This window comes from Echeneis naucrates, chromosome 1, assembly GCF_900963305.1.
Source record: "Echeneis naucrates chromosome 1, fEcheNa1.1, whole genome shotgun sequence".
NCBI lineage: Eukaryota > Metazoa > Chordata > Actinopteri > Carangiformes > Echeneidae > Echeneis > Echeneis naucrates.
Window position 1 is genome coordinate 16938335 of NC_042511.1, and position 24946 is coordinate 16963280.

Genomic DNA, 24946 nt, shown 5'->3' on the forward strand with positions numbered 1-24946 from the left:
CTCAATGAGACTTCGCTAAATGAGATCAAGTCATACAGAATATTCATCAGTCCTGCAGGGTAGTCAAAGGCAGATCAAATGTGCGATGAGGGCTGATTTTCAGTGGACAGACAGTTGAGCAGCGTTCACTCGCTGGCTTGGCTGGCCCTTTTTCATATCACTCAGGCTGTTTATTCATTACTTCTGTCTTTATTTTATAATTTAACAGTCAGATGTTTTCTCATAGCTGGGTAAATTATGCAATTCCCCGAGCATGAAGGCAGAGCCGCCAGTGCGTGCTCTGTCAGCGGGTGATAAAACGTAGTCTGATTATCAGACCGACGTAATTAAAGAGCTGTGTGAACCGCCTTACTTCACTGTGAGCAGGGATCCCTCATGAAGCTATTAGCTGTGAAGTGAAGGTTAATGTTAAGCAGTGGATTTACAGTAGGCTGCAAAGTAAATACCAGCCGAGCAGGGCCCAACGCTTCTATCAATACAAGTCACATCTCAGACACTGGATTCAAACCATCCAAGCGAGCACATCAATATACATATCACATATCGTGTCAAACAAAGACCTGAAACAGCATTTTTTAATTTAATCTAAAGCTTGATCATTAATATAGAATACGGTAAAAGATGCTATTACGTTATCGAGACAGTCTGATTTAGTAATGAATGATTGATTGGGATATTTTTTACTGAGTTAATATAATTATGGCAGATCAACCATATCAGATCTAAAGCAAAAACAGCAGTCACTTCTTCTACACATGAGCCTCACATATCAAAATGTGGTCTTATGTCCATATATAAGGAGGGACATAGAACATCTGTTTAGATTTGCTTCATTTCTCAGACTCTGAACATGCTAATATCGACTTATCCAGATAAAAATGGCAGAAACCTACTCAGCAATCTGCAGCAGCCTCTGGCAACAGACGAGCCTGCTCCGTGCTGAGTTAAATGGCCCATATCTTCACTCTCTGTCTTCATGTAGGGGCTAATAAGGCCTTTCCTTTTTCAAGAGTCTAACTACCACACAGAGGCACAACAACAAAGAAAGGCCTAATGGCCTCCAATTTCCCGCATTAGTGCCCATTTAATGGCTGACCTGCCCTCTCGTTAGGCTGCGCAGCACAGGAGCACTTCTTAGCTTGGTGGTGCACACAGAAACACACACCCAGACACATACACACACACTACTTCAGCCCTCCACAGGCACATTGCCCTGGGCCTCTGCAACACTTCCACCCCACGCTGAGCTCGCATAATAGGCCAGTTTGTAAAAGGGCTGGCCTGTGATCAGTGGTGCATCCATTTGCTGAGTAATCAAGGGCCTTTTGTCTGAGTGGTGTGTGCAGAGGAGTGTGTGACTGTGTGCGCGTGTGTGTGAGGAGGTGTATGTGCATGTATTTGTAAAAAAATGTGTGTGTGTTTTTGGAGGGAGATTCTCTCTCTGCCCATCTGTCATTGTTTCTGTGCTCCTCACCCTTAAAGTGTGCGTCTCTGTGCGAGTGTTTGTGTGACTAATTCCGAGATAAACTGGCGATGCCTGGAAAAGATCTCCTCCAATTCATGTCTTTGGGAAAAAAATTAGCTGACATACAGTGCGGTGATAAAGGGACCTCGGCTAGAGCCACAGAAGGGCTGATGAGAGTGCGTTGTGTGTATGTCAGCTATGCCATAAAAATGCCATGGGTGGAGGATGACGCTGGCAGGTCCTATTCAGGGCGATAGCAGTGAAAGGGTCTTTAGGGTGAATAAAGATTCCTTAGGCCTGTCAGGTCCCCATAGCTCCCCACTGAACAATACCCACTAAGAGCAGCTGTCTTAATAGCGTGAGCGACTGACAGCCTAAGGAGTGATGCGATGCACTGAGCAGCATCTGCACAAACTTTCCAAACAACGTTCTGCTGTGTGACAAGATAATACAACCAAACAGGACAGCGTAATGTTTTCCAGGGAGTTTAGACGTGAATGCAACCTGTACGTTTCTATTAGACATGAAAAGCCTTCAGCAACCTGAACCGACAGAGTTGGCAGAGCTGCATCACCTCCATGTTCAGAGACCTCATTTGTGAACGGATGTAGTGGCACAGTAGCAAAAGATTCTTCCTGAATGTGATGTCCACTAAACTAACTGGATTTACAGTTCCCATAGTAGAAAGAACCAAAATCTCTGTTTTCACTTATGAGAGCAGTACGGTTTTTATTGAAGGGCCCAGTGTGGGAATGCTGTATAAATGGATTGTGTTTGACTGATGGAGCAATGTTTCCTTTGCAAAAGCAACTAAGGGCAGATTACTGAAACAAGTAGCTGACGTTTCTTCCTGCCATCAGTGTCTGATCTGATAATCACAGTGTGAACTATTTGAGACTTTGCTCCTCCTCCTCCTGCTCCTCCAGTATTGCTGTAAATCAATTGTGCAACAGTTTGCAACCACAGTACAGCACCCTGCCATCAATCTGGCTGTCGAAGCCAGCTATAATAATCTTTCTCCACTCTCTTTGCTCCCTATTGTTCTACATCCAGCCATTACCTAACCCTGTCTCCTCTGTCTGGAGCTTTGTGCATCCACAAACACCATGTAGGCCTGCGCTGAGAGGATGCGCATCGAGACAGATCTCCAAATCGTCCCTAAACAGCGGTTCTCTGTGCTCATGTCAAACATCACCTCCAGTCTATTTACCCAGTGAGTTTGGTTTCTATGGGACCAGCAGGATCCATTGTGTTTTGGGTTCACAAAACTTCTGGCAGTCGTCTTGTGCTTTGCCGGCCCCGAGGCTGGCAGGGATGGGCTAGTGCTGTCAGCGCTAGACAATGAAGCTGAGCTTACGCCGCGCTAACTCGTGCTCCTCCATCGCTGAGATTCATACTGATCCCTCAGCCTCCGCAATTAAGGCAATCACTCTGTTCCAACAAAGTTAACTAAAGATTTTAAACCCAGCATATTTTAGCAGAATGCAGTTGGCTAACACTGATTGGCAGCTCTGAGCTGAGAAAATAAACAGCATTTGAAGATTAGACGATTAGAAGATTAGACGAGTTAATTTGGCCCTTCAGGCAAGAAAAATCAGAGGCTGTTTCCTCATTTGCGATGCAGAGAGAGACAAAGGGAAGACACTATATCTTCATCAGCCATGATAAAGGCTCATCGTTTACGTTCTCTCTTCTTTTTTTTCCCCTGCCTATAATATATGAAGGAGAGCCTTGTGGGAGAAGGCCCTCCCCACCTTGCTCTCTAAGTGTTTCCATATTGGACTGGATCAGTCTTGAGAGTAAGCAGATGAGTCTTGGATTAGGCCTGAGATAGAAATGCTCACTTGGATTCCTTTCTACAGGGTGAAGGTTTATGGCTTCCATTCCCAGTTTGCATAAGCCAATCTGGATTCGTTTTTCTTGGAAATTATTGATTATTGAGGTAGTTTTCAAGTCATTTTCTCTTTCAGCTACGCCCCTCATTCAGGCTGGAAGTTCATTTTTGACATTACAGTTGACAGAAGCATCTGCACAAGGTGCACCCAGTTGTTGTCTGGAGCTTTTGACTGAATTGAAGGAAGTTTATCAGCATTTATCAGCAAATTTCCATCTTTTTCTGAGCACTTTCAGGAATCTAATTTGAAACCAAATGTTTGTTGTAGTCATTTAATAAAACACAGACACAGTCATCTTACTGGGTACTCTGACTTCTCCATGGTGAAACAGCTAACAATGCTCATCAGATCAGAGGAAGGCATTCACCTCTGTTGGCAGTACACACAACACCATGGCCATGCTGAGCAGGCAGGAAATCTTTGACCTTCACATACATTTCTTTTTGAAGCCCGCAATACTGAGTTAGTGCTCCTGCATAATGGACTGTTACCCACCTCCTCCTCCTTCCCTTTTTCCTCCAGGGAAAAGTGGGCCTTCCCCCGCTGTAGATGTCATTAGTGATTGGCACTCTGACCATTGGGACAAATTTATAAGCCATGAAAAGAGTGAGAGGAGGGTCGAAATTATCTGATACACAAGTTGATGTAGCGACAAATGGGAATGGGGGAGTGGTAAGATGGAATGGAAAAGACATAAGTCTCTATTCCTAGACGGTTCTTCAAAAAAAAAAAAAAAAAGGAGGCGAAGAAGAAGAAGACAGCTCTCCTTCCTGCTCTCCATCCCTCACTGTGTAAACGCCCTCACAGTAAAGTTCCACTACCTGATATTTTGTGACTCTTTTAGGATCTGTCATTCATTTACAACACTGTCAGACTGGCATACACATTTGGCTCAGCACCAGGTTGCAGTACAAAACAAAATCATGCAGACAATGTTTTTTTGATCATTGTGACGAAAGGAGTTCACAGTGGAAATATGTTTTTCAGTGGCTTTGCACGTGCTCGCCTATATAGTTGTAACACAAAATACTTTTAACACACACAAGCTGTCTGAAACCAGAAACTGGCCCGCTCACATACAAATGAGAATCAGAAGATGATATCAGCCGAAAAACAACTGGAGACAGATTTTCATATTCTCCAACTCCGGTAGAAGCAAAAATGTATTGTATATCTTCCAAGGTAAAAGTCTGTGCCTACAGCAGAAATATTTAATCATAGATAAATAAAAGTAACCGTAAACTTCAAGAGCATACAGTCGTTATGCAGCTCCAGTTTGCAGCTTAAGCCAGACCATAAACATTTAGTGAGGCTGGGATGTCAAAGTGTGAGAAGTTAAACTGCCCCAGACAAGATAAATCAGAACCTGAGGTCACTAATCAGCTAGGTTTATATCACACTTTTTTACTGTCTCTGGCCTTAAAAGCAGACTTGGAAATATGAAGGAGGTGCTGAAGAGGTTGTGAGTGTGCGTGTGTGTGTGTGTGTGTGTGTGTGTGTGTGTGTGTGTGTGCACTATACATTTTTGTCTTCTTGCCACCAAGCCAAAAAAAGACTCTCATCCAGAGGAGGGAGTGAGCAGGAAGCTGCTGGAAGCCATAAATCTCAAACCCCACACTACAGCTCCTTCACTTTTGTGACACATTTATTGTCCTCTTTTCATTTCCTCTTTTCCTTATACTGTCCTCAGCTCACAACCATTTTTGAAACTGCGCAATCGTGACCTTTAACCTGAATTCCTCAAAGCCCTGCAGTGCCCCATCAGCGTGCAGTCTACGCTTGACTGTGTTGGGGAGGAATCAGGCCATTTTCTCGCGTTCTTTAAAAGTTTTCTCATACTACAGAGGATGCTTTGGGTCACAAATGGAGTATGAAGCCAGCAGCAGATACTGCCTTTGACACAGCTCAGGTGTTTTTTTTTTTTTAAATAGGCAATAGACAGTGGAGCAGCATGTGTACAGATGAGCTCCCAAAGAAACTGACTTTGCCAGGCTGTGGCAGAGATATAAAGGATAAATAACCAGTGAACAAGATGCCCTGCACACATTACCGGAGTGGAGGCGTGAGTAATAATTGTATTGGACAGGAAAGATCAGTGAGTGACAAAATGAACTCAACTGTTACCTAAATGGTGCAAGATATGATTAATGTTGCGTCCTTAGGCAATGTTTGGCAATCCTGTGAATTGACCATAATCTGCAGTCATAAGGTGTGAACTTTACTTGTCAGCTCAGTATAAACAGGAGCGTGTTTGAGGAAACTGTGGGAAAAGCAAGCTCATGTTCAGATGCAGGAGGTGCCGAGGAAGAGGCCAAATAATGAAACACATTTCAAAGAGAAAACAGACGATCAAAAAGATCAAAATGTGGCAAGAGTGCGTGCATGCATATTCATCACTTCTACTGAACGTGTTGTCTTTGGGCCCTGAGCAGAAGTTATGCGTTTCAGTCTCAGTTATTGTCAATCATCATCTAGCGCCATTAAGAATATGATGCTGTTAATGCTGTATGAGGTAAACTGTTGAGTGCTGATGCCCTTCAGTTAAAATCCCATTTTACATGCAACCATTGTTGTCAAAATACATAGCAGGCCGAGTGTGATGGCCACGGCCACACATGGTCACAACTAACATTGGTGGGAGTCTCCTTCCTGATGGGCAAAAGGCATGGCCAAAGGGTGGAGGCCTCTTAAATCCTGAAGCTTGGCAATCAGGCCATACCATGTGCTGCTAGTCTGCGGAGGGAGGGGGGGGGGTAACGTTTAGTTCATTTTCATTGCATTAGTTATAGTTATAGTGTGCATCCATCTTGTTTTCCACTCGTGTGTTATTTGGTTTGGATAAGCAAGTATATATGTTCCCCCATGTCTCATTGTGGGAGGTCTATTTATTCAGTTAACACCTTCTTTTGTTGCCGTTATTTTGAGTACAGTTCTATTTTGTTGACCTGTTTTATAGGCCTAGATATTCAGTTCTTGGTTTGTTTTGTTTTTGCATTTTTTGTGGGTAAATAAAAAGCCTCTTTTCTAAACCAAACTCCTGTTCTCCTCATTGCCTCACTGCTTGGTCCCTGACACCGAGAAACAGGCGTAGAAAAAGCAAGGCATTGTGGGTAGGCTCTGGCAGCACACCAAGGTGTAGCTCTGTTCTGCTGTTGTTATTAAACAGTTGGTTTCACTGGAATTAAGATTTTTTTTTTTGTTTTTACGCTATATAAACAATATTCAATCACTCTACATGTACAAATCAGTAGTTAGGATATTGTTTAACTGTTAAGTTGTTAGACCTGCCTGTATTTTTGGATTTTTCTGTACCAACTGAAAGCCTCACACCTGACTGGCTTATTATTCTCACAACAAATCCATATTTTACAAAAAAAAAAAAAAAAGCAAAATAATTTGACCCTAATACATGAATCTTAACTGGCGACCTGTGCATGTTGGCTGGGATTGGCTCCAGCAGTCCCCGCGACTTGGAAATGGAAAAGCAGTAGCAGACAGATGGATGGACATGAATTACACATGCATTACTGGACATTTGTTTCAGTAAGCTCGCAGTGAAACGAAAAAGATTCCTGTTGTCTCACAGCTATCATTTAGTTGTTATTAGCTAGATGTTATTTACTGCCAAATATCTGCTTCAAACTCTCAACAAATTTCACAGCCGACTCCCATTAAGAGCAAGTTTTGTTGGGATGTGCTAATGTAAAGGCCGCGGTGCAGTGGCTCCAGCAGACAGGGTCCAGTGTGGCAGCTGGTTTGGTCCATGCAGATTGCTTCTGACACTGATGGAGTGGAGATGTTTTTACTGTACTGGCTCCAGAACCACATTAACTGCACTCCTGTGCACAGCGCCTTTTGCTCAGCACGAATTAGGGCCTCGTCCACACAAGTGAGCACGAATGCCGGTACGTAAACACACCGCGTACTCAGACACATTTACATATATCCGCTGCACGACTTGCGATGTTGGAACAGTAGTCCATCTAGTTTTTCTTTTTTTTTTTTTTTTCACACACTACAGCACTTCATATATTGTGTAACCAAATGTGACACTTCTGACTCAGACAGGAAGGATACAGTTGGGGAAGTGGAGATGGAAGAAAAGAGTCCCCTCTGATCCTGAAACCCAAAACCTTATTGTAATTTAGACATTGGTAGAAGGCAATTAGTGAGGGGAGGATTGGTCTCTGCCAGAGTAAGCAAAGGCTGACACACACTTATGTTTAACTCTGCATTTTGCAATGAAAGCACAATTTTGCCGCAATAATAGCCTGACAAGAGGAGCTGGTTGTTATTCTTCTGATAATAGCAAGTGCAGATTGAAACTGAGAGTGAAAGAACAAAGAAAGTCTTATCTTTGTCAAAAGGAAAGTTTACGCCATTGTCTGAATTAAAAGACAATGCCGCTTGTATGTCAGGGAGGGAATGAGAAGACAGTCGTAAATCGTAAATGATTGACTCTCACATATAAGATTAAACCAAGGAACCTTTCCTTGTTCGCTTCATGTCTTATTTCAAATGAGGATTTATTTAGATGAGGCTCATCCAGACTTGGTTTAAAGAGTTACAACACACTCCTGTGGATAAAATAGGAGGCATGGCACCTTAAGGTGCAGCTGTTTATACGGATAACAGAAAATGTCTGGTAGAGTCATTACCAAGTATTTCATAGACAGATCAGAAACTTTTTAACATTTCATTGTCACTTTCAACAATACACATATATAAAAGAATCAACGTTGTGTATTTAACAAAATATACTGCCATACAAGTTCATTCACTTTCTACCAGGGTACAAATGTGGCATAATATAGTCTGGATGTAGCATGTAACCTTTTTTTTTTTTTTTGAGGTGCAGAATCATCAGAGAAAGCTCTGGGCTAGAGGAAGATGAGAATTTAAAAATGCAGAATGATCAGAGTAACAGTAAGGCTCAGGACTTACCGATTTCTGTCCAAATACAAGGACTATTGTAAACTCGTTGGCAGTTCAACGCTGCTTTCCAGTGAGGTGTAAGTGGTTGTAATTTATGTCAAGAATAGTATCACCTCCATTGTGTTATTGATTCTGGAGATATTTCTTATATTATATTTGCTCTGGCAGGAGACTAGTGCTCTACTCTACAGGATGATTGTGCTGCTCAGTGGGCCTGAAAAATTGACCATAATTATCAAATAGGCCACTTAAACTTAATCTAATGAAAATGACTTCAGAAAAAAATTTGGCCACTTGCTGCAGTTTTTTGCTTCAACACCTTGAAGCTGATTTATGAAGCGGTGAAACCTCGGCAAAGGATTGTTCCCTAAGATTAGATATGGATCGAATTGATGGTGGTGTCAGGATTTATCACATATTTTGTGGTTGCATAGTTCCCCCCTCTTATTTCAGCGTGCATACCCTCCTGTCAACATGCTCACAACTCGTCCATTGTACTGTACACTGTTGTGTCTAAAATACAAAATCCTCTCTGTTGGCAAGAGAGGTGTCATATCCGATGAGGTCACAGGCTGAAGCTGCAACTCAAAAACCAGCGGCTGTTATTCTTTTCCTTAAATCCCTCTCTTCTGTTTCTTTTTGCTCTCTATCTTTGTTTGTGATCGTCTCACTCTTTATTTTTTCACTGACCTTGTTTGTTATTGGGACTCTGAGTTAATTTCATTTCCCGCCCACTGCTATGGAAACCCCTCAAAGAAACCTAATACTGGCGTTTCTTTCTAAAATGGGAGGCTGTGCTGCTCCGTGTTCCTGGATAATGAAACAGTGGCTGTCACAGGAGCCAGGACAAAGGCCACAGGCTTTAAAAAAGATCTGCTGAGGTGAGCTTCACTTTCTCTTAAGAGTTTGTCGGACAAAGCATTGACCAACCTTTCTGACAAGAACCAGCTCTCACTGGTCAACATTTCTATTCTGGGATTTTCAGTCATATCACAGGCCATCAGGAGATGGATGTACTTTTACGACTCTTCCAGTCATTGGTTGAAGCTCCAAGCAAGTGACTTTGGCCATTTTAATTGGATATGATTGAGTCAGTAATCATGTTAAATGTGACGTTCATACATATAAGCAACCACCTATTCTCACAAACATACAGTAAAAAATATTAGGAATAATTATAAATATATCAAATATATGATAGGTCTCATGTCACTGGCAAGTTTAAAGGTTGCTGTCATCTAATCTGTTGCAAATGCCATAGGCCTGCAAAAAGATTTTAGACATTTCTTCAGTCAGAAGCTCCTTTGCCTCCTGCTTTGACCTGGAATATTCACCTTGATTCAACGTAATTATGTTGATAGTAAGAGTGACGCTTCATTAGAAACAAATGCACAGCAACAGTGAAGGAGAGCTCCCTCTGACTGATCTAAATCCATTTTCCATCTACCTTTTCCTTCACCCCAAAATCTTTGTCCTCCCTAGAGACACAACAAATATTTCCCATCAGTTATCCCTCATGCTTCATCTCAACTTTCATCTCCAGCCAAAGACCTGTCCTGGTTGCACGGGGGAGAAAATAGAAGCAGCAAATATAACTTAAAGAAGGCAGGGTGAAATGAATTCTCCAGTTTTGGGGTTTTTTTCAACATCAGATGGACATCTGGATATCTACAGAGACCTGGGACATAATCATTTCAATATCTGCAGGAGTCTCTTGAGGTTAGAGAGCACGATAGACAGTGAGAGAGGATGGTGCCAATAAAACACACAGGGGCCTTCTTTTGGAAATGAATTTTCATCACAAACTATCATCTCATAACACAAATATTAACATTAATGACTCCATTTCCTTATAATTTCCTTATCGACCCCCCTAATTAGGCCCATTTGTTTGCTTTGTCATCCTGTGGTGATAGGGGCTTTCTGTTATTAGAAGCAGAGAGGGGAGTCAATGAGAGAACCTGATGGTGTCCCCACAGCTGCTGAGGAGCCCCTGCAACACACACACACACAGACGCACACACAGACACACATCCTCGGCTGCCAAAATTGGCGACCCTCATCCTGCGACCCCAAGCAGCAGCAGTGGAAGCTGTTTAAACAGCTTTTACTGGTAGCTCACTGAGCCTCAAGCCTCCCTGTTTTTAGCACTCCCTCTCTGTAGATTTTGGGCCAGGCACATGATCAAGAATGTTTCTGACAGAGTGAATGATCGCACGTCTACTACTGGCCATGCCGAATACCACGCGGCCGAGTGGAAGTTTTCCCATTAGCCATAGCTCATTCAAAAGGAATTGGTGCAAAGTTTCAGTGACAATAATATAAATGAGACAAATGAACGTGTGAACAGTGTAAAACAGATGTGCTTGCTCATGGGGGGATCTGTTGGGTCTCTTTAAATCATTTTATAAAGAGTTTGGTCTAGACCAGCTCTATATGTAAAGTGCCTACATGTAACTTTGTTATGATTTGGCGCTATATAAATAAATCTGATTTGATTTAGAGATATTGAAAATTAATTAAAATATTGTATCGTTGAACACAGTATAGGAGAAAAAGGGGCTGAATGGGCCAACATTTGGTAGAGCGTAAATAGTGCTCTTAACTAGTCACACCAATTATTCTTTTTTTTTTTTCATAGACTTGTTTTCTTTATTTCACCTTCTTTCAATCTTTCACTCAGCGTTTCGCTATCCTCAGGTCGCTGCAGTGGTCACTCTCTGTAATGGGCCCTCTATAGAGGAGCTAAATCAGCTGAGTCCGGTGCTTTCTCAACACCTCTCTCCGCTCTCAGCTGGAAATGGAGCCTAATTAATTGCCTGTATTGTCCCAGAAGGGGCAGCGGCGGTATGGGAAGGGGTTAATAAAAGAAGTGTTGAGCATAGCTTTATTAATCATGGTCTCTATTTCTCTGGAGAGCATTTTTTATTCCTGAGTGACAAGAAAGAGATACAGAGAGAGAGAGAGAGAGAGAGAGAGAGAGAGAGAGAGCAAGCAGGGAACGTGTTTCACAGCCCCTCACCCCGCTAATGCATCTTATCTGTGAGGGCTAATGAGTGATGGATTAACCTGGGATCACCCCTGGCAGATTGAGATGACCCTACAAACTTTCCCCTAAGTACCCTCCCAGAAGTCTGCATTCCACTTCACACAACAAAATAAACTACTTTGATGTTACTTTCTCTGAGGAAAAACCTCGACATGACAAATGCAGCAGAGTTGCAAAGAGGGCAGACCTGACGCCGTGCTTCATAAACTGATGTCCAGCGACAAGCTGGCTGTGACCGAGTCAACTTTTAATTAGAAATCATTCACATCAACCCAATACAGTGCTGCTTGCAGAGTGTCCTGTCCTCCAGATATTTTTAAATCCGTCTACTTTGTGCTGACCTCTGCTGACTGAGATCTCTTTGTGCAACTGTGTCGACCTGCTGCCTGTTAATGCAGCTTTATTTAGCCGAATTGGTCCAACAGGAGAACAAAGATGAACTGATGTACGGCTCTTGGCTGCCTGTATTACTGTTGGTTATATAGACAATCTCAGGCCCACACACACTCAAACACACCCACAGAGACACAAACACACACTAACTGCCTTTGCCATGACTTATATGGGAAACACAAAGACAATGGTGATAAATCAATGTCAGCTATTCAACACACACACACACAGACAGGCAGAGGAATGCCAGTGAAGTTTTTTTTTTTTTTTTTTTCTGGGAGCATGTGATTATGTTTGGTTCAAAATGAAATTGTTTGACTCAGCTTGATCTGTCGCAGGTGCCTTCTTGGACTTTTGTGTGTGTGAATGTACATTAGAGGGAGGTAAAGACAGGGCACAGAAGAGGTACAGAATTAAAGACCTGTAGTTCAATTCTATTTAGGGATAAAGTACCTTTTGGTCTGGATCTTTATCTGTATCCAAATGTTTTCTTCTTAATCATGCACCACACACACATTTATGTAAAGATGCACAAATGATTTTGAAACAGTGTTTCTATAGAGACAGCGGGGGGCGCTCTGATCTGCTCAACAGGCTTCTGCTTAGAGGTGTAACTTCATCCTGCCATTAATCGTCTGTGGTTGCGAGTGTTAAGGACCCCTGCTTTGGATCCGATGTGCTCATGCTTGTGCTTGGTGGTCCTGTCGGCGAGTGGTGTGACTGTTAGCAGAGAGATTGTTGCCAGGATTTTTCCCTTGAATCAAACACTTCACAACAACAAATGCTGAAGCTTCTTTCTTTCGCTCTCCATCTCAAAAACACGCCTGAGTAAGTTTCTATTTCTGTTTTTATTGATGCAGCCCGATCAGCTACATGGAGATTCCACAAGCATTGTATCTAAATATGCAGGAGGATAATTTGAAGGATAAACAGACTCAACTCAGAAACATGCAAAAACGTTCCTGTTAACCTCATTAATACTTTGTGAACTATACCAGGGCACAGTGCGGCTCAATGACATACTTTTCCCTCCACATCGTATATTTGCTTTGGCTGCAGACACTTGGCCTTCTCTTGGTAACCGTGCAGTAACCTGCTGCCACACAGAGATGCTGAGGTCATCAGGTCGGGATCAGGTGTCACACACACGCACACACGCACACACACACCACTAGTTGAATCCACAAAGCTGCCAATTCCCTGAGTACACATCATCATCTCTCTCGCCTTCTCTCAGTCTCTCTCTCACACACGCAGACACAGTCATGCCCTCTCTCACTCTCATTGTTTTCCTACCCTGTTTACTGGTCCCTTTATGACCCCCTGTTAACAAGAGAGACCACCGTCTGTTTATGATAGCAATGACTCAGTGGTTGTGTTAAGAGTGTGTTTCAGTCCTGACGTCTGCATGAATGAGTGACGCAAGCTTGTATATAAAACGGCAGGCATAAAGGAGAAGCCCAGTAATTTTACATATCAAAGTCTCTTTCTGGTAGGACCAATGCACATGCGAGGATAAAGCCTTCTGTTACTTGAGCTAGCCTCTCCTTGGTCTCCATATTTAAGGTTTAAATCGGGCAGTGTGGAGCTGGAAAGTAGTGGTCTTACAGGGGAAGCTCTGTCTTCCCTGCAGTGTGGAAAAAGAGCAAACCAAAGCAAAATCTTTTTTTTTTTTTTTTTCAGATGGCTGATTTCAAAATCAGCGTTTGAATTACCCAAACTATTTTTAGGCTAAATGAAATTCTCCAGCACTGTCACATTTCTAGCAAACTCGAGTAATTCTCAGTGTGAGCAGCGTTTAACCACACGGTCACAACATTTTGGCCTGTTCATTTCCAGGAAATTGGGGCAGACTACGTCCTGGTTGATTAGGTTCTCTCATCTCCTGTGTGACTCTGCAGTGCCTGATACATTCAGACACTGGCTGACTGTGATTCATAGAGTTGGTGACTGAGGCATTGAGGTGTCTTGTGTTGAATGTGTGAACATACCCTGATGCTGTCTGGCATGGGTTTTAATTACCCCTAATCATCTGGTACCCCCTCGAACCAGACCTTTCCGTGACACAAACAAGCCTCTCTCTCTCTCTCTCGCACACACGCATTCTGCTGTTCACGCCAAACCCACAACACAGAGATCCTTCCTCGAGCTTTCACTGCAGCATCAAGTCACCAATTAATTCATTAACAGATGTCCCCCGGGGACTGAATGGTTGCTCACATCTTGGACAGAATTACTGTTTGTGTAAACACCCACTGGTGGGCAACGCAGATGAAGACACACACACTTACGCAATCTATCTCTCCTTCCCTCTCTCTCTCTCTCTCTCTCACACACACACACACACACACACTACAATAAGAAAAATGCATTCTACTGGAAAAAAAAGGTTGTTGTGCAGAGGAAAGACACAAATACAAGCAGGTGAAGGAGGAACTTTTTTCTCTGTTTGTCGCTTTGGTAATGAAAGATGAGGAGCAACATGTTGAGTTGTGTGTTTGCATATGTATGAGTGTGTGCGAGCGTGCATGTGAGCCCTAGACACACTTTTGCAGATGGTTGGGAGGCATCTGAGTCATGTTTGAACACTGTTTTGGTAGATTTGTAATGCATTAAACATTTTGCGCCTAAGGTGATGGAGCTCTCTGCAGCGTCTTCCAATGAAAATAATGAAACAGCTGTCATCGCTGTAAAGAATGCTTATTACATGTCTGTGGTTTAAAAATGATTAATCAGATTGCTCAAAAAATCTTTAGTGGACATGTACAGTGCAGCCAGATTTTTCCCATGACAATTTCCCTGACAGAATCAAAATGCAGTGTTTATGCATGAGCTCCTCCTGTGTTAAATAGGAGGTGTGCTGTGCTCGAAGGAAAAGATCCCTTTGGATCTCATCAGTCCGTCCAATTATCACCAGCTGCCAAAAGAGTACCTCCGATTGGATGGAAACACTTTAAATGTGAGACACTCACACACAAACACACACACACACACACCCAAAGAGCCCACAGGTATGCAACCGCAATCATTGTGATTACAAGAAACAGGAGGATGGTGGTAATGACGACAATGACAATCTGAGTTTCTGAGGCTCTGGCTGGACATAAAGTAACAAAGCAGCCTCAGTCCACGGTGAGTTCAGGCACTAGAGAGGGTGACAAGAGGAAGTGAGCGCTGGCCAGAAGCCACAGAGTAACACAATATGGCCTCCTACCAAACCGTTTCTCAAAAAACAAGGTCGAGGTTCCATTTCTGCTGCAAGTGCGTGCACAGAGGCCTGCGTGCAGGCACTCACACATGCACTGAGCCACTGGCTAAAAACACAAACTCACAGTGTGTGCTGGATCTGTGTTGCAATATAGGTTGTAGCCAAAGCAATGAAACAAAACCATGGCTGCATAAATGCTCACTCTGCCCAAAGGACCTTGACTCCACCAACAGACACACAGGCTGTGAAATTTCAAAACAGATTTTTCTTATGTCTTTTCTGACAGCTGAGCACTGAGACCTGAGCTTTGTCAAAGGCTGTAAAAGGGATTGAAAAAAAATGACCTGCTTCCACTTGAGACAAATACAACACGCTGATATGGCAATTAAACCACACTAACAGATGTAGTGTGTGTGGCTTTATGAATGATAGCAGCATTGCTTGTATTTCGCTCAGTACAAACAGAGACATGGAGATTACAACTGCTTATCTGCATCTTATTCACACATACTTTTATATATATATATATATATATATATATATATATATATATATACACTCATTTCTACTCTTTGAAATCCTTGTCAAATCCTATTAATTGTGCAAATCTAGAATTCTGTGAAAATTTAATTGCTTCTTGAACAGGCTTCACGACAAGCAACAACTAGCTCCAAAATTCCAGCTCCAAAAGTGGTTGCTGCCAAACGCTGACATTAATAGCTTCAAGATCTCCCAAGCTTCAACATACCCCACAGTATCTTCATCATTCGCTGCACAGATTACTTCCATTTAACACTCCGCATTGTGAGTGTGAATGATCTCACTCATGCGACTTGAATTGTGTCTAACAGCAGAAGTGCTCTAAAAGCATTTTTATCAAACTCCTTCGATTGCAGTGGTATTATTAAATTATGACTGATCACAAATAGTTTAGTTAAATCCAAAACAGATGTACTTGTTTGTCCTATAACCCAAGTCTACAAATAATATTTGTCCAAAAGGACAGAGTCAAGGACAGTTATCTAGACTGCCACCGTTGTGCAGGTTTTTAATGACCCATCTCAAGAAGACAGTCAGACAGAACTGAGGCTTTCCCTCACATTGAAGGTTTATCAGTAGATTGAACAAACTGTGCCACATAGCATTCACAATATTCATACTCTCCAATTCCTTAAATTTGACAAGGCAACCGCATTCGAAATACCTAACAAATCGTCTCTGCAGCGCACAGAATTCATGATACAGCAGGACAATTGGTTACATGTGGCCATTTATAGGACAAATACAGATATAAACACAACATTCTGCTCAAAATGAGTCATTGTAACTGCTTTCTTATGAGTAAGTTTATGCGTGGCATTTTTTTTTTTTTTTAATTATTATTATTATTGGTTGTTCATAGCAGCCATGCAACTGGTAAGTTGTCTGCAACTGCTATCAGAATCTAAAACACGGGTGAGCCGCTCGTCTGGACTGCGGACAATCTATTTTTGCAGCAGTTTACAAAGTGAGTCATAAACACTGATAAGCGCTCAAGAATAGAGTTTTGTGAAGCAAATGAGAGGCCATTCCCCCCTGCTTGAACTCGCGGCTAAAGACCCGAAGAAAATGTGTGTGTGTGTATGCAGGTGTGTACATGTCAGTAGACAGAGGTAATTGCTGACTGAAGAAGTGAAGGTGAGGACTAGAGAGAAAGTGCAAAGTGCAAAGATATTCAGTCAGTTTATTCCCAGTATAGTGTGCTGTGACCGGGACAAACAACGCATCCTGCCGGTCTATTTGAAGATGAAGGATGCCAGTTTATTATAGAGGTGCCCAGTGAGCTGCTCAAACATTAACCAGACCTTCAGTCATGTCTGAAAGGTACCAGACAAACATCCGTTGAAAGGCCAGCGGAACATCTCTGCTTTTCAACTAACCGCAATGAATTTTAGGACAAAAGCATCCCCCATTATGTGCAAACTGCAGCGCAATATGTGCAGCATGATTGTCGACCCTTCAAAACACAGAAACCAAGATCGCAGCTGGTATTATCTGAAACTTCATTAAGGGTTGGGAGGTAATCTGTGATAAGAAGACAAACACGCCACCAAACCTCAGTATGAGCACAGCTGCTGTTGAGTGTTTACATGTGTTTCTTGAACATTTTGTTTGACATATTATTCACATCTTCTCAGGGCATCTATAAACAATGTTTTGTTTTTTTTATGACAGTTTTAAGTTGGAAACACGCCCACATGACCCTGGGTATGCAGAGTCTGTACATTTTTTTTTTTTTTTTTTTGGTTTTGTTTTTTCACAGTACAAGTGGTTGTAGGTTTAAAACTCAATTATTTTAATGGGTATCAAATCAACCATGTCAACTTTTCTGCTCTGCATGTTTGCTCCTGTCAGTCACATGCCTGTGAGCAGCACCTGGGAGCGTTTCAGTGTACTCTGTGCTTTCTGCCTGTGATATAATGAGATGAAACAAGCTGCAGATTTCATCAAATTAACCAGCCAACACTGGACTCCTCATGTAAAAACAAGCAGGGAGGAGGAACAGCAGCGAAGTTAGGAAGAATTTTAATGTCTTCCAAGTGACATGTTGCAGCATCAATGAACTGCGAATAGAAGAAAAAGTTTCTTCCTTTCCCAACAGCTTTTTTCATTCACATTGGCACCTGGAAAAAAAGGCGATTGTCAAAATGCTCTGCTGGCCCACAGGCCATGGAAATGTCACTCTACTGCCCCTTTATTTGCTCTTTATTTGCTCCCCCCTCTCTCGCTTATGTCTGTCTCTTTCATTTCCACTATTGTTGTTCTGCTCCATCTCCAGCCCCTCCCTCCTGTCCCGGCTTCTCTCTGTGGCGCAGTGCCGGTCCGCTCATTCTGCATGCCTTCAAGCTGTCTTTCTAATCTTCCTGAATTATTCAGGACACTTTCACCTCTTTTGCTTTCACCCAACACGTCCAGGGAACCACACAAACCTGAAAACTGGGTGACTGGAAGGATAAAAATTACATTTATGGTTCATTTGTATGGAAAGAAACCTCTGACTGCAGCCTTTGCTCATCATACGGCAATTAGGCAAAACAGTGTCACCTTCCATATTTTTCAGTCCTTTGGGGATTTCTCACAAGGGGCTCACCATTAAGACTGTGAAAATTTGCAGGAATATTCATATTGAGACAGACCAGCATGGATTTTTTTACATTTTCTCTGAGTTAAAACTACAACAGCCTCTCCTTTCCTTGATGCAAACTCACATTAACACCCCTAGACTAAATGTGGAGAAGGTCAACGTCGTGTCTGTGGTGCTGTCTATTGAACTCATTGCATTAGATGCTTTTCCTTTGTGGTAGAAAGTCAATAACCCAAATGGATTGAGGCGCACCCTCAGGAGTACAAGTGTCCTTTAAGGTCCAGATGGAAGTAATCAGCAGAGTGCAGAGACAGATCTGAATGTTCAAGTTTTGCTCTTTGCTATTTTTTTTTCTCTAGAGCAGTAAGTCGCTCAGACAGAGCCAGAGATTTTACTGCACACTGAAACACTGCCATTAGGGTGGACTGCAACAACACGCTCTCCGGTGGCTCTGTGATCACACGTGTCTCGCTGTATGCACATTCCCCTCCACTACTCAGTGATGTCTCCCTATCTTTGAAATTTCATGTTTCCTTTAGATTTTACTGAGTATCAGCCTCTATCTATCACTGGTGGGCCTAAAAAAAAAAAAGCAAAACAGGTCTATATAATGCACACACACACACACACACACAAACACACTTCCATAACCTATATGATGATGCCTTGAAAGATGAATACCTTTCTGACAACATGATGGATGCAGTTAGTGACACGCTTTTGTGGCCCTTGTGTGAGCTGTGTTATATATGTGCAAATGTGTAAATAAATGTGCAACATGTGTAAAAACTTAAGTGTCAAAGACAGCAGTTCAAGGAAACAATTCATTAAGAAGAGATCCGGAGCTGAAACCAAACACTTTCAGTACTTTCCTCACCAGTACACTTATATATCAGTGCCTCTGACATTAGCTAATTCATCTGTTGTTGGATATAATAAAATATTATGAAGATGAATTGAATGTGGTATCACAGCTTATGAATACAGAAATTACTCCATCTGTGTTTCCTCTAAAGGGGTTTCAAGATGTCTTAAATTTCAAAAGCATTTCTAATTTAATTTCTATAATCAACATGGAGAGGGAGCCAGTGGTTTGAAAGGCAGCCCGAGGATTAAAATTTTGAGAATAAAGAGATAGAAACACCTTATGCCCTGGTTTCACCATATACACCTCTCCAAAAAAAAAAACAAAAAAAAAAAAAACAGAAGAGCATGTATATGTTTCCATGAAACTGCTTCTGTTGAATTAGCAACACACTCACATCTGTCAGTCAGCCTGTCTCCGAGCTTTAGGATCAGGCAACACCAGCAACACCAGCAAACAAAAACCTTTTAAACAGCTGCTATGTGTCAAAGTGGCTGGCGTGTGTCCTGAATGTAAAACAATATAGAGCCTCTTTCCCCGCAAAGACTGCAGGAAAAACATAGCAATCTAAGGTGACAGATGTGATCAGAGATTTGCCGTTTTATTCTGTAAAACAGTTTTCTTTTTATCACTCAAAATATTGCAGTTGTCTTATATCCAGAAGGTTTATAGTCCAAATTTTCTGTGTTTTGGTTTGGGTTTTTTTTTTTTTTTTTCATTCATGTCATTCTTGTCTCTGCTTTATTATTGAATAAAGGTGAATAATCCTATAAAGAGTGAGAATTTGAAAAGCGCCCTGACATAACTTGTGTTATGATTTGGGAATGTAACAACAATAATAATAAAAACGCTTTGGCAGAGTGAGTAAATAGCAGCAATAATTACTACATGATCCAAATTAAAGAAATTGGGCACTAGTTTTCCTTTTAAAAAATATATAGCCTGGTTAATGCAAAACAATTTATATTATTATAATTTGCAACCATTAAAACACTTAAATTTCAATGTTGGAATATAATAATAAATTGCAACAATTTCTACATTATAGCTATGTAAATATGACAAATGTACATGTTTATACTTAACCATAACAACTGGAGTCTCTTTATGTAGTTTCATGTATGATTTTGATCTGGAGTATAACAATGATGTGAAATAAATATTAAATAAAATGTGTAATCAGTTACTGCTGCGGTGGGCTTGTTGCAGGAGTCTCCAAACAAATGAAAAGCGGCGGTTAGACGGAGTTCTGAGAAATGTTCCTTGGGGAGATCAGGCTCAATGGTCCCGTTTGAGGTGGTTTTAAAACCTCCATTATGGACCAAAACGAGCTAAGTGGACTTTCAAATTCCATTTACACGTTTCAAGTGTGACTTACACGCGATTTATGCGCAACATCAGGAAAAAATTAGGCTTGGCTGTGGTTTCAATTTTCAAGTTTAGATTAAATGATCTGAATCTGTTAAATTAGTCCCTAGCTATAACTTATTATTATTATTATTATTATTATCATTATTACTAATAATATTATTATTAGTTTGTGTCTTTTACGCTCTCGGTAAACGTATATATTTGTTTGATAGATTTTTACATCTACTTATCCAAAAAAGCCTCCTCTCGCCTTTTCTTTAACTCTGATGTATTTCTAGTTTACCCTAAAATCCTTCCAGTCAGGACGGACTGACGGGCAGGCCTATCTCCTGAGGATCTCAGGTGGGATCGGGAGTGGGGAACAGTGGATGGACTCACCGACACACTCGTTGGCCTCCCTGGCTGTGGCTCTCTGCCACGGCCTGTCGTAGTGGAAAGGTTTGCACCTGTCGCACTCCGGCCCGGCGGTGTTGTGCTTGCACTCGCAGACCAGGCTGCCGTCCCGGTCCTTTACGCACCGGGACGCGTGCCCGTTGCACTTGCACCTCCCTCCGACCTGCAGGTCCGACACGGCATAGAAGTACGAGTCCCGGGCCAGCTCCGAGTCGTCCTCGTTCTCGTCCCCGAAGGTGTGCAGCCTGCTGAAGATCACCTTGATGTCGGTGGCCGTCACCCAGTCCTGCAGCACCGGGGAGTTGTCGAAGTCGTGCGCGGACGGCCGCCCGTCCAGCGTGCTGAAGGCGATCAGGCCGCCGGTCAGCGGGTACATGTCGGTGTGGGAGTCCGTGCACACCGCCTCCTGCTCGTTCTGCTTGGTGATCACGGCTCTGTTGGGCTTGTTGTACATCTTCCTGCACTGGGCCGAGTAGAACTGAAAGGGGACCCAAGTCTTGCCGTAATCCATGGACTTGTAGATCGCCATGGACTCCGGTCGGGGCGAACAGAACTGCAGGCTCACGTAGGTCACCTCGAACTTCTTGCCCAGGGACAAAGTCAGGGTGACGTTTTGCGGGAACTGGATGAAGTTGTCGGACTGCCAGCAGGTGAGGTTGTGCGGGTTGTTGAGGTCGGTCAGGTAGGCCGGAGGGTGGTACTTCTTGGGGTCCGACGCGTCGCAGGTGTGACAGTTCCTGGTCCGCTCGTCCCCCTTCTCCGCCGGGGTCACCACGCAGTAGCGGCCGGGCGTCCTGCCGCAGGTGCTGGACACCTTCACCTCCTTCCCGAAGGCGGAGTTGACGAAGTCCGGGATGCAGCGGCGCGGGTTGCCGTGCTCGTCGTAGCAGGGGTCCGGCGGAGAAGTCTGCGCAGCGAACAGGCTCATCCCGTAACCTCCGAGGACGCTCCTGCACGGCAGGGACACGGCCAGCAGCACGGCGAGCGCAACATCCACAGCCCGGATCATGGCAGCTCACCCCCGGGTCGCCAAAGTGTCTGCAGGACGGGCACAAAGCAGAAAGTTTGGTGACACAAGAAGAGAGAACATTTTCACAAACATATTCTAAGACGCATTTGCGACTGATGGAGTCTAACATCAACCAATCACCAAACTGCACACAAGCCAGGTTTTTGTAAGAAAAAAAAAAAAAAACAACTCTAAGATGTGACATCCACTTTACCTGAGAAGATTTGTAAAAGATGTCAAAGAACCGGCGCTGGGATGAGTCTACTTCTACTGTATGAGGCGCAAATCGCAGCTCGTCCTGTGTTGTTGTTTGTAAAAATCGGAGGAGCGGCTGGATTTAAGAGTCGCTGGTGCCCTAATAGCAGATCCCACTCCTCCAGTCAGTCTATACACAGTCTGCCTCTCTCTCTCTCTCTCTCTCTCTCTCTCTCCCTCCCTCTCCTGGATTGGATCCGGCCTGGCACGGCTCTCGGTCAGCTCATCCTGAGGCGGTGGGACTTGGGACTAACAACGACATCCACTAGCGGCGAATCGGTGCGAAGATTGACGATGAGGAGGAGCGCGAATTAGAGAGAGGGAGGGAGGCAAACTGCCACACCTTCATCTGAGCGACACCTGATAAGATCGCGTAGTTTACTGGCGTGAGAAGATAGGAATCATAATCAAAATCAGTCAGAGTTATTATCGCTGCTTTCATCGTCCGCCAAACAAACTGACAGCTCTGATCTGGTGGCTCTTTGGTGCATCCTGATCGTAAACGGCCAACAATGATAATACCGTATTGGGTCTTTTACCACCTAAAAGAACACAATGGAGTCGATCTTACAATATTTCCACCATATAAAACCTGTCTCACACGGCACAGCTTTCACAAAGTTGATGGGAAACTATATCACCTCTCTGATTTCTGTCCCCAGCATGATCTCACTGCATTTAATACCGCTCACTCGCTATTCATCTATCGGTTTCTGCGCTCATGCAGACGACACCAGGTCTTGAGTGTGAACGGGTTGGCAGAAACGGATCTGACGGGGCCGTTTCTGCAGGATGGATCTGTTCATCCTGGTGCTCAGAGACCTCTCTGTCCCGCTCAGGTCCATCCTGCTGCAGCTTCAGGGACCTGTTGAATGTCCGCAGCAGAAGCAGCAGCGCCATCTTGTGCCCACTGGAGGAGACGCTGTTGTTAGATTGAGGGTGTCTGCTGTTCTCCTCCCAACCGGTGGAGGTATTACTCCATTTACTGAGCATTGGGCTGAGTGGTGGCCACCAGGCTGCTGCTGGCTGAGAGAATCTCAGACTGATAATGCGAAGAGTGGAGATGTTGGAGACATTTTTTTTAAAGCTTTTTTATCACTTGAGTTCAGGAGTTTTGAATTTTTTGTTATATTGCCAATGCCGTCTTTCTTTTAGTCATCTATGAAACTGACACCAGAGAGGCGAGCGACTTTTTTTTTTTTTTTTTTGGGGGGGGGGTGGGGGGGGGGGTGATTATTTTCGAGAATCTTCTCCCCTAAAAAAAACAAAAGTCAAACAGAAAAAAGCTTTTGTCTCCTCTGCATCAGTACTTGACCGATCATGAGTGACAAAACTACCTGATTATAGCTTAAAATTTATCCTCTGTATAAACTAGTCAAGATTTTGTAATTTTTTCCTCTCCTAATTCAGTCAATCGTGAATGTCACAAATATATAAACTACTGTCATAGAAGTGCAAGGTAGATGCTACATCATGCAAAAACTAACCACAGTTGCAGGACACAATAATGTACTTTGACTCACACAGACAACATATGATCAACATGCCTGTCATCTGTTTCATACAATTCAGCTCAGTATTATTGATAACATTTCTAATTTCAGCTCTGACTTCTGCCTTTACTGAGTATCTGCTCTCATGTAGATAGAAGAATATTGTAGAAACAGTTTTATCTGATTGCTACCAGGTCAGATTGGCTGTGTGGAGATATGCTGGTCACTTTTCCAGCTAAGAGGCTTACTGTAAAAACCACAGAGTCGCTGAATTCGGACAAGACTGAATGAACAGGTTTTACACACCTACAGCAAAATTGCATGTGTGCAATTATATTCAAACTCTTGGTTTACATGACTTCCCTTATTGAGGTTAAGCTAAAGCCATTCCTGTTGAGGCTTGTGAACACCTCTATGAAGACCCCGAGTTACAGAGAAAAGAGAAATAAAAAATAAATAAATAAATAAACTGGCAGGGGAAACCACTGTTCATTGACAAATTTTTGAAGTTTTTGTAAGCGCAGATGAACTAAACAGAATAAACAAAGTTGAACAAGGAGGAAACCTGAATAAAACCTGAAATGAGCAGATTTATCCCTCTCTTTTGTCCAGTTCGGGTTCTGCCAGGTTCTTCTTCTTTCCACAAAGCTGCGAACAACTAGATGATGCCCTTTTCCTACAATCCCGCCCTTTCATTACCTTCTCTCTCAACATTTCATGTGGGCAGATGAAAGTTATTCAATTAAAAACACTTCAAAAACAAACTGGACTTTGAGTCTGTGTTGGCCGGACTTGTGATTAGAAATGAAAGGTCCAGGATGACGCATGGTGGTTTGTAAAGCACTGAGGGGTAGAGCAGCAGATGACTGAGCTTTCTGAGACAGTTTTTAGTTTGAAGTTTTTAGAATCCAGCGCTCCCTGATGTTTACTACTAAATGGGTGAGTTCATATTTCCCCTTGAAAGGAAAGATCCTTTCATCATCACACTTTGTATTTTCATGTCATTTTCACTCAAATAAGGTATAATGAACAAGAAAAGTATGTTTCTTGGATCAGCAAAATTACATGAAAAGACAAAGAAAAAAAATTATGTGGAAATTTCCAGATAGATTTGGTTATTTCAAAAGATTGTTTCTTAACATAAAAGACATATTTTCTGAGGATCACTCAGCTGTTTTGCCTCTTAATTTTGACCAAAAACCCTGTTGAAAATGTTCATTTGTTCCTATCATGGTTTATCATCAACAACACTTTTAATATATTCTCCAGTCTGATGACATGCTCTTCTGTTTAATGTCTCTTGTTTTGTTTGTCCGGCCACCACATTTCCCTCTTTCATGAGAAGGGGAATTCACATAAAATGTAAATGGTAGGCAAAGCAGGAGGAGGAAGTCAGGTCAGCATTCCCCCGACTAAGAGCAGGTGAGGAATATTGATATTCTCAACTCTTATATGCATTTAAGAACTTTCCGTAGAAATAAAATCCAGAAT

At 42.7% G+C, this 24946-nt stretch overlaps 1 protein-coding gene across 2 annotated transcripts in view; it reads right to left on the bottom strand.

Moving 5' to 3' along the window:
- ntn1a (netrin 1a) overlaps nucleotides 1-22102 on the bottom strand; it is a 51794-nt gene extending 29692 nt beyond the window's left edge. For both annotated transcript variants that reach the window (XM_029502714.1, XM_029502705.1), the window contains exons 1-2: nucleotides 21922-22102; nucleotides 20684-21736 (exon numbers count right to left, since the gene is read on the bottom strand). In XM_029502714.1, coding sequence (XP_029358574.1) covers nucleotides 20684-21707 — 1024 coding nt within the window. In that variant the 5' untranslated portion in view covers nucleotides 21708-21736; nucleotides 21922-22102. The remainder of the gene's footprint in view (nucleotides 1-20683; nucleotides 21737-21921) is intronic.
- Nucleotides 22103-24946: the final 2844 nt, after the last annotated feature.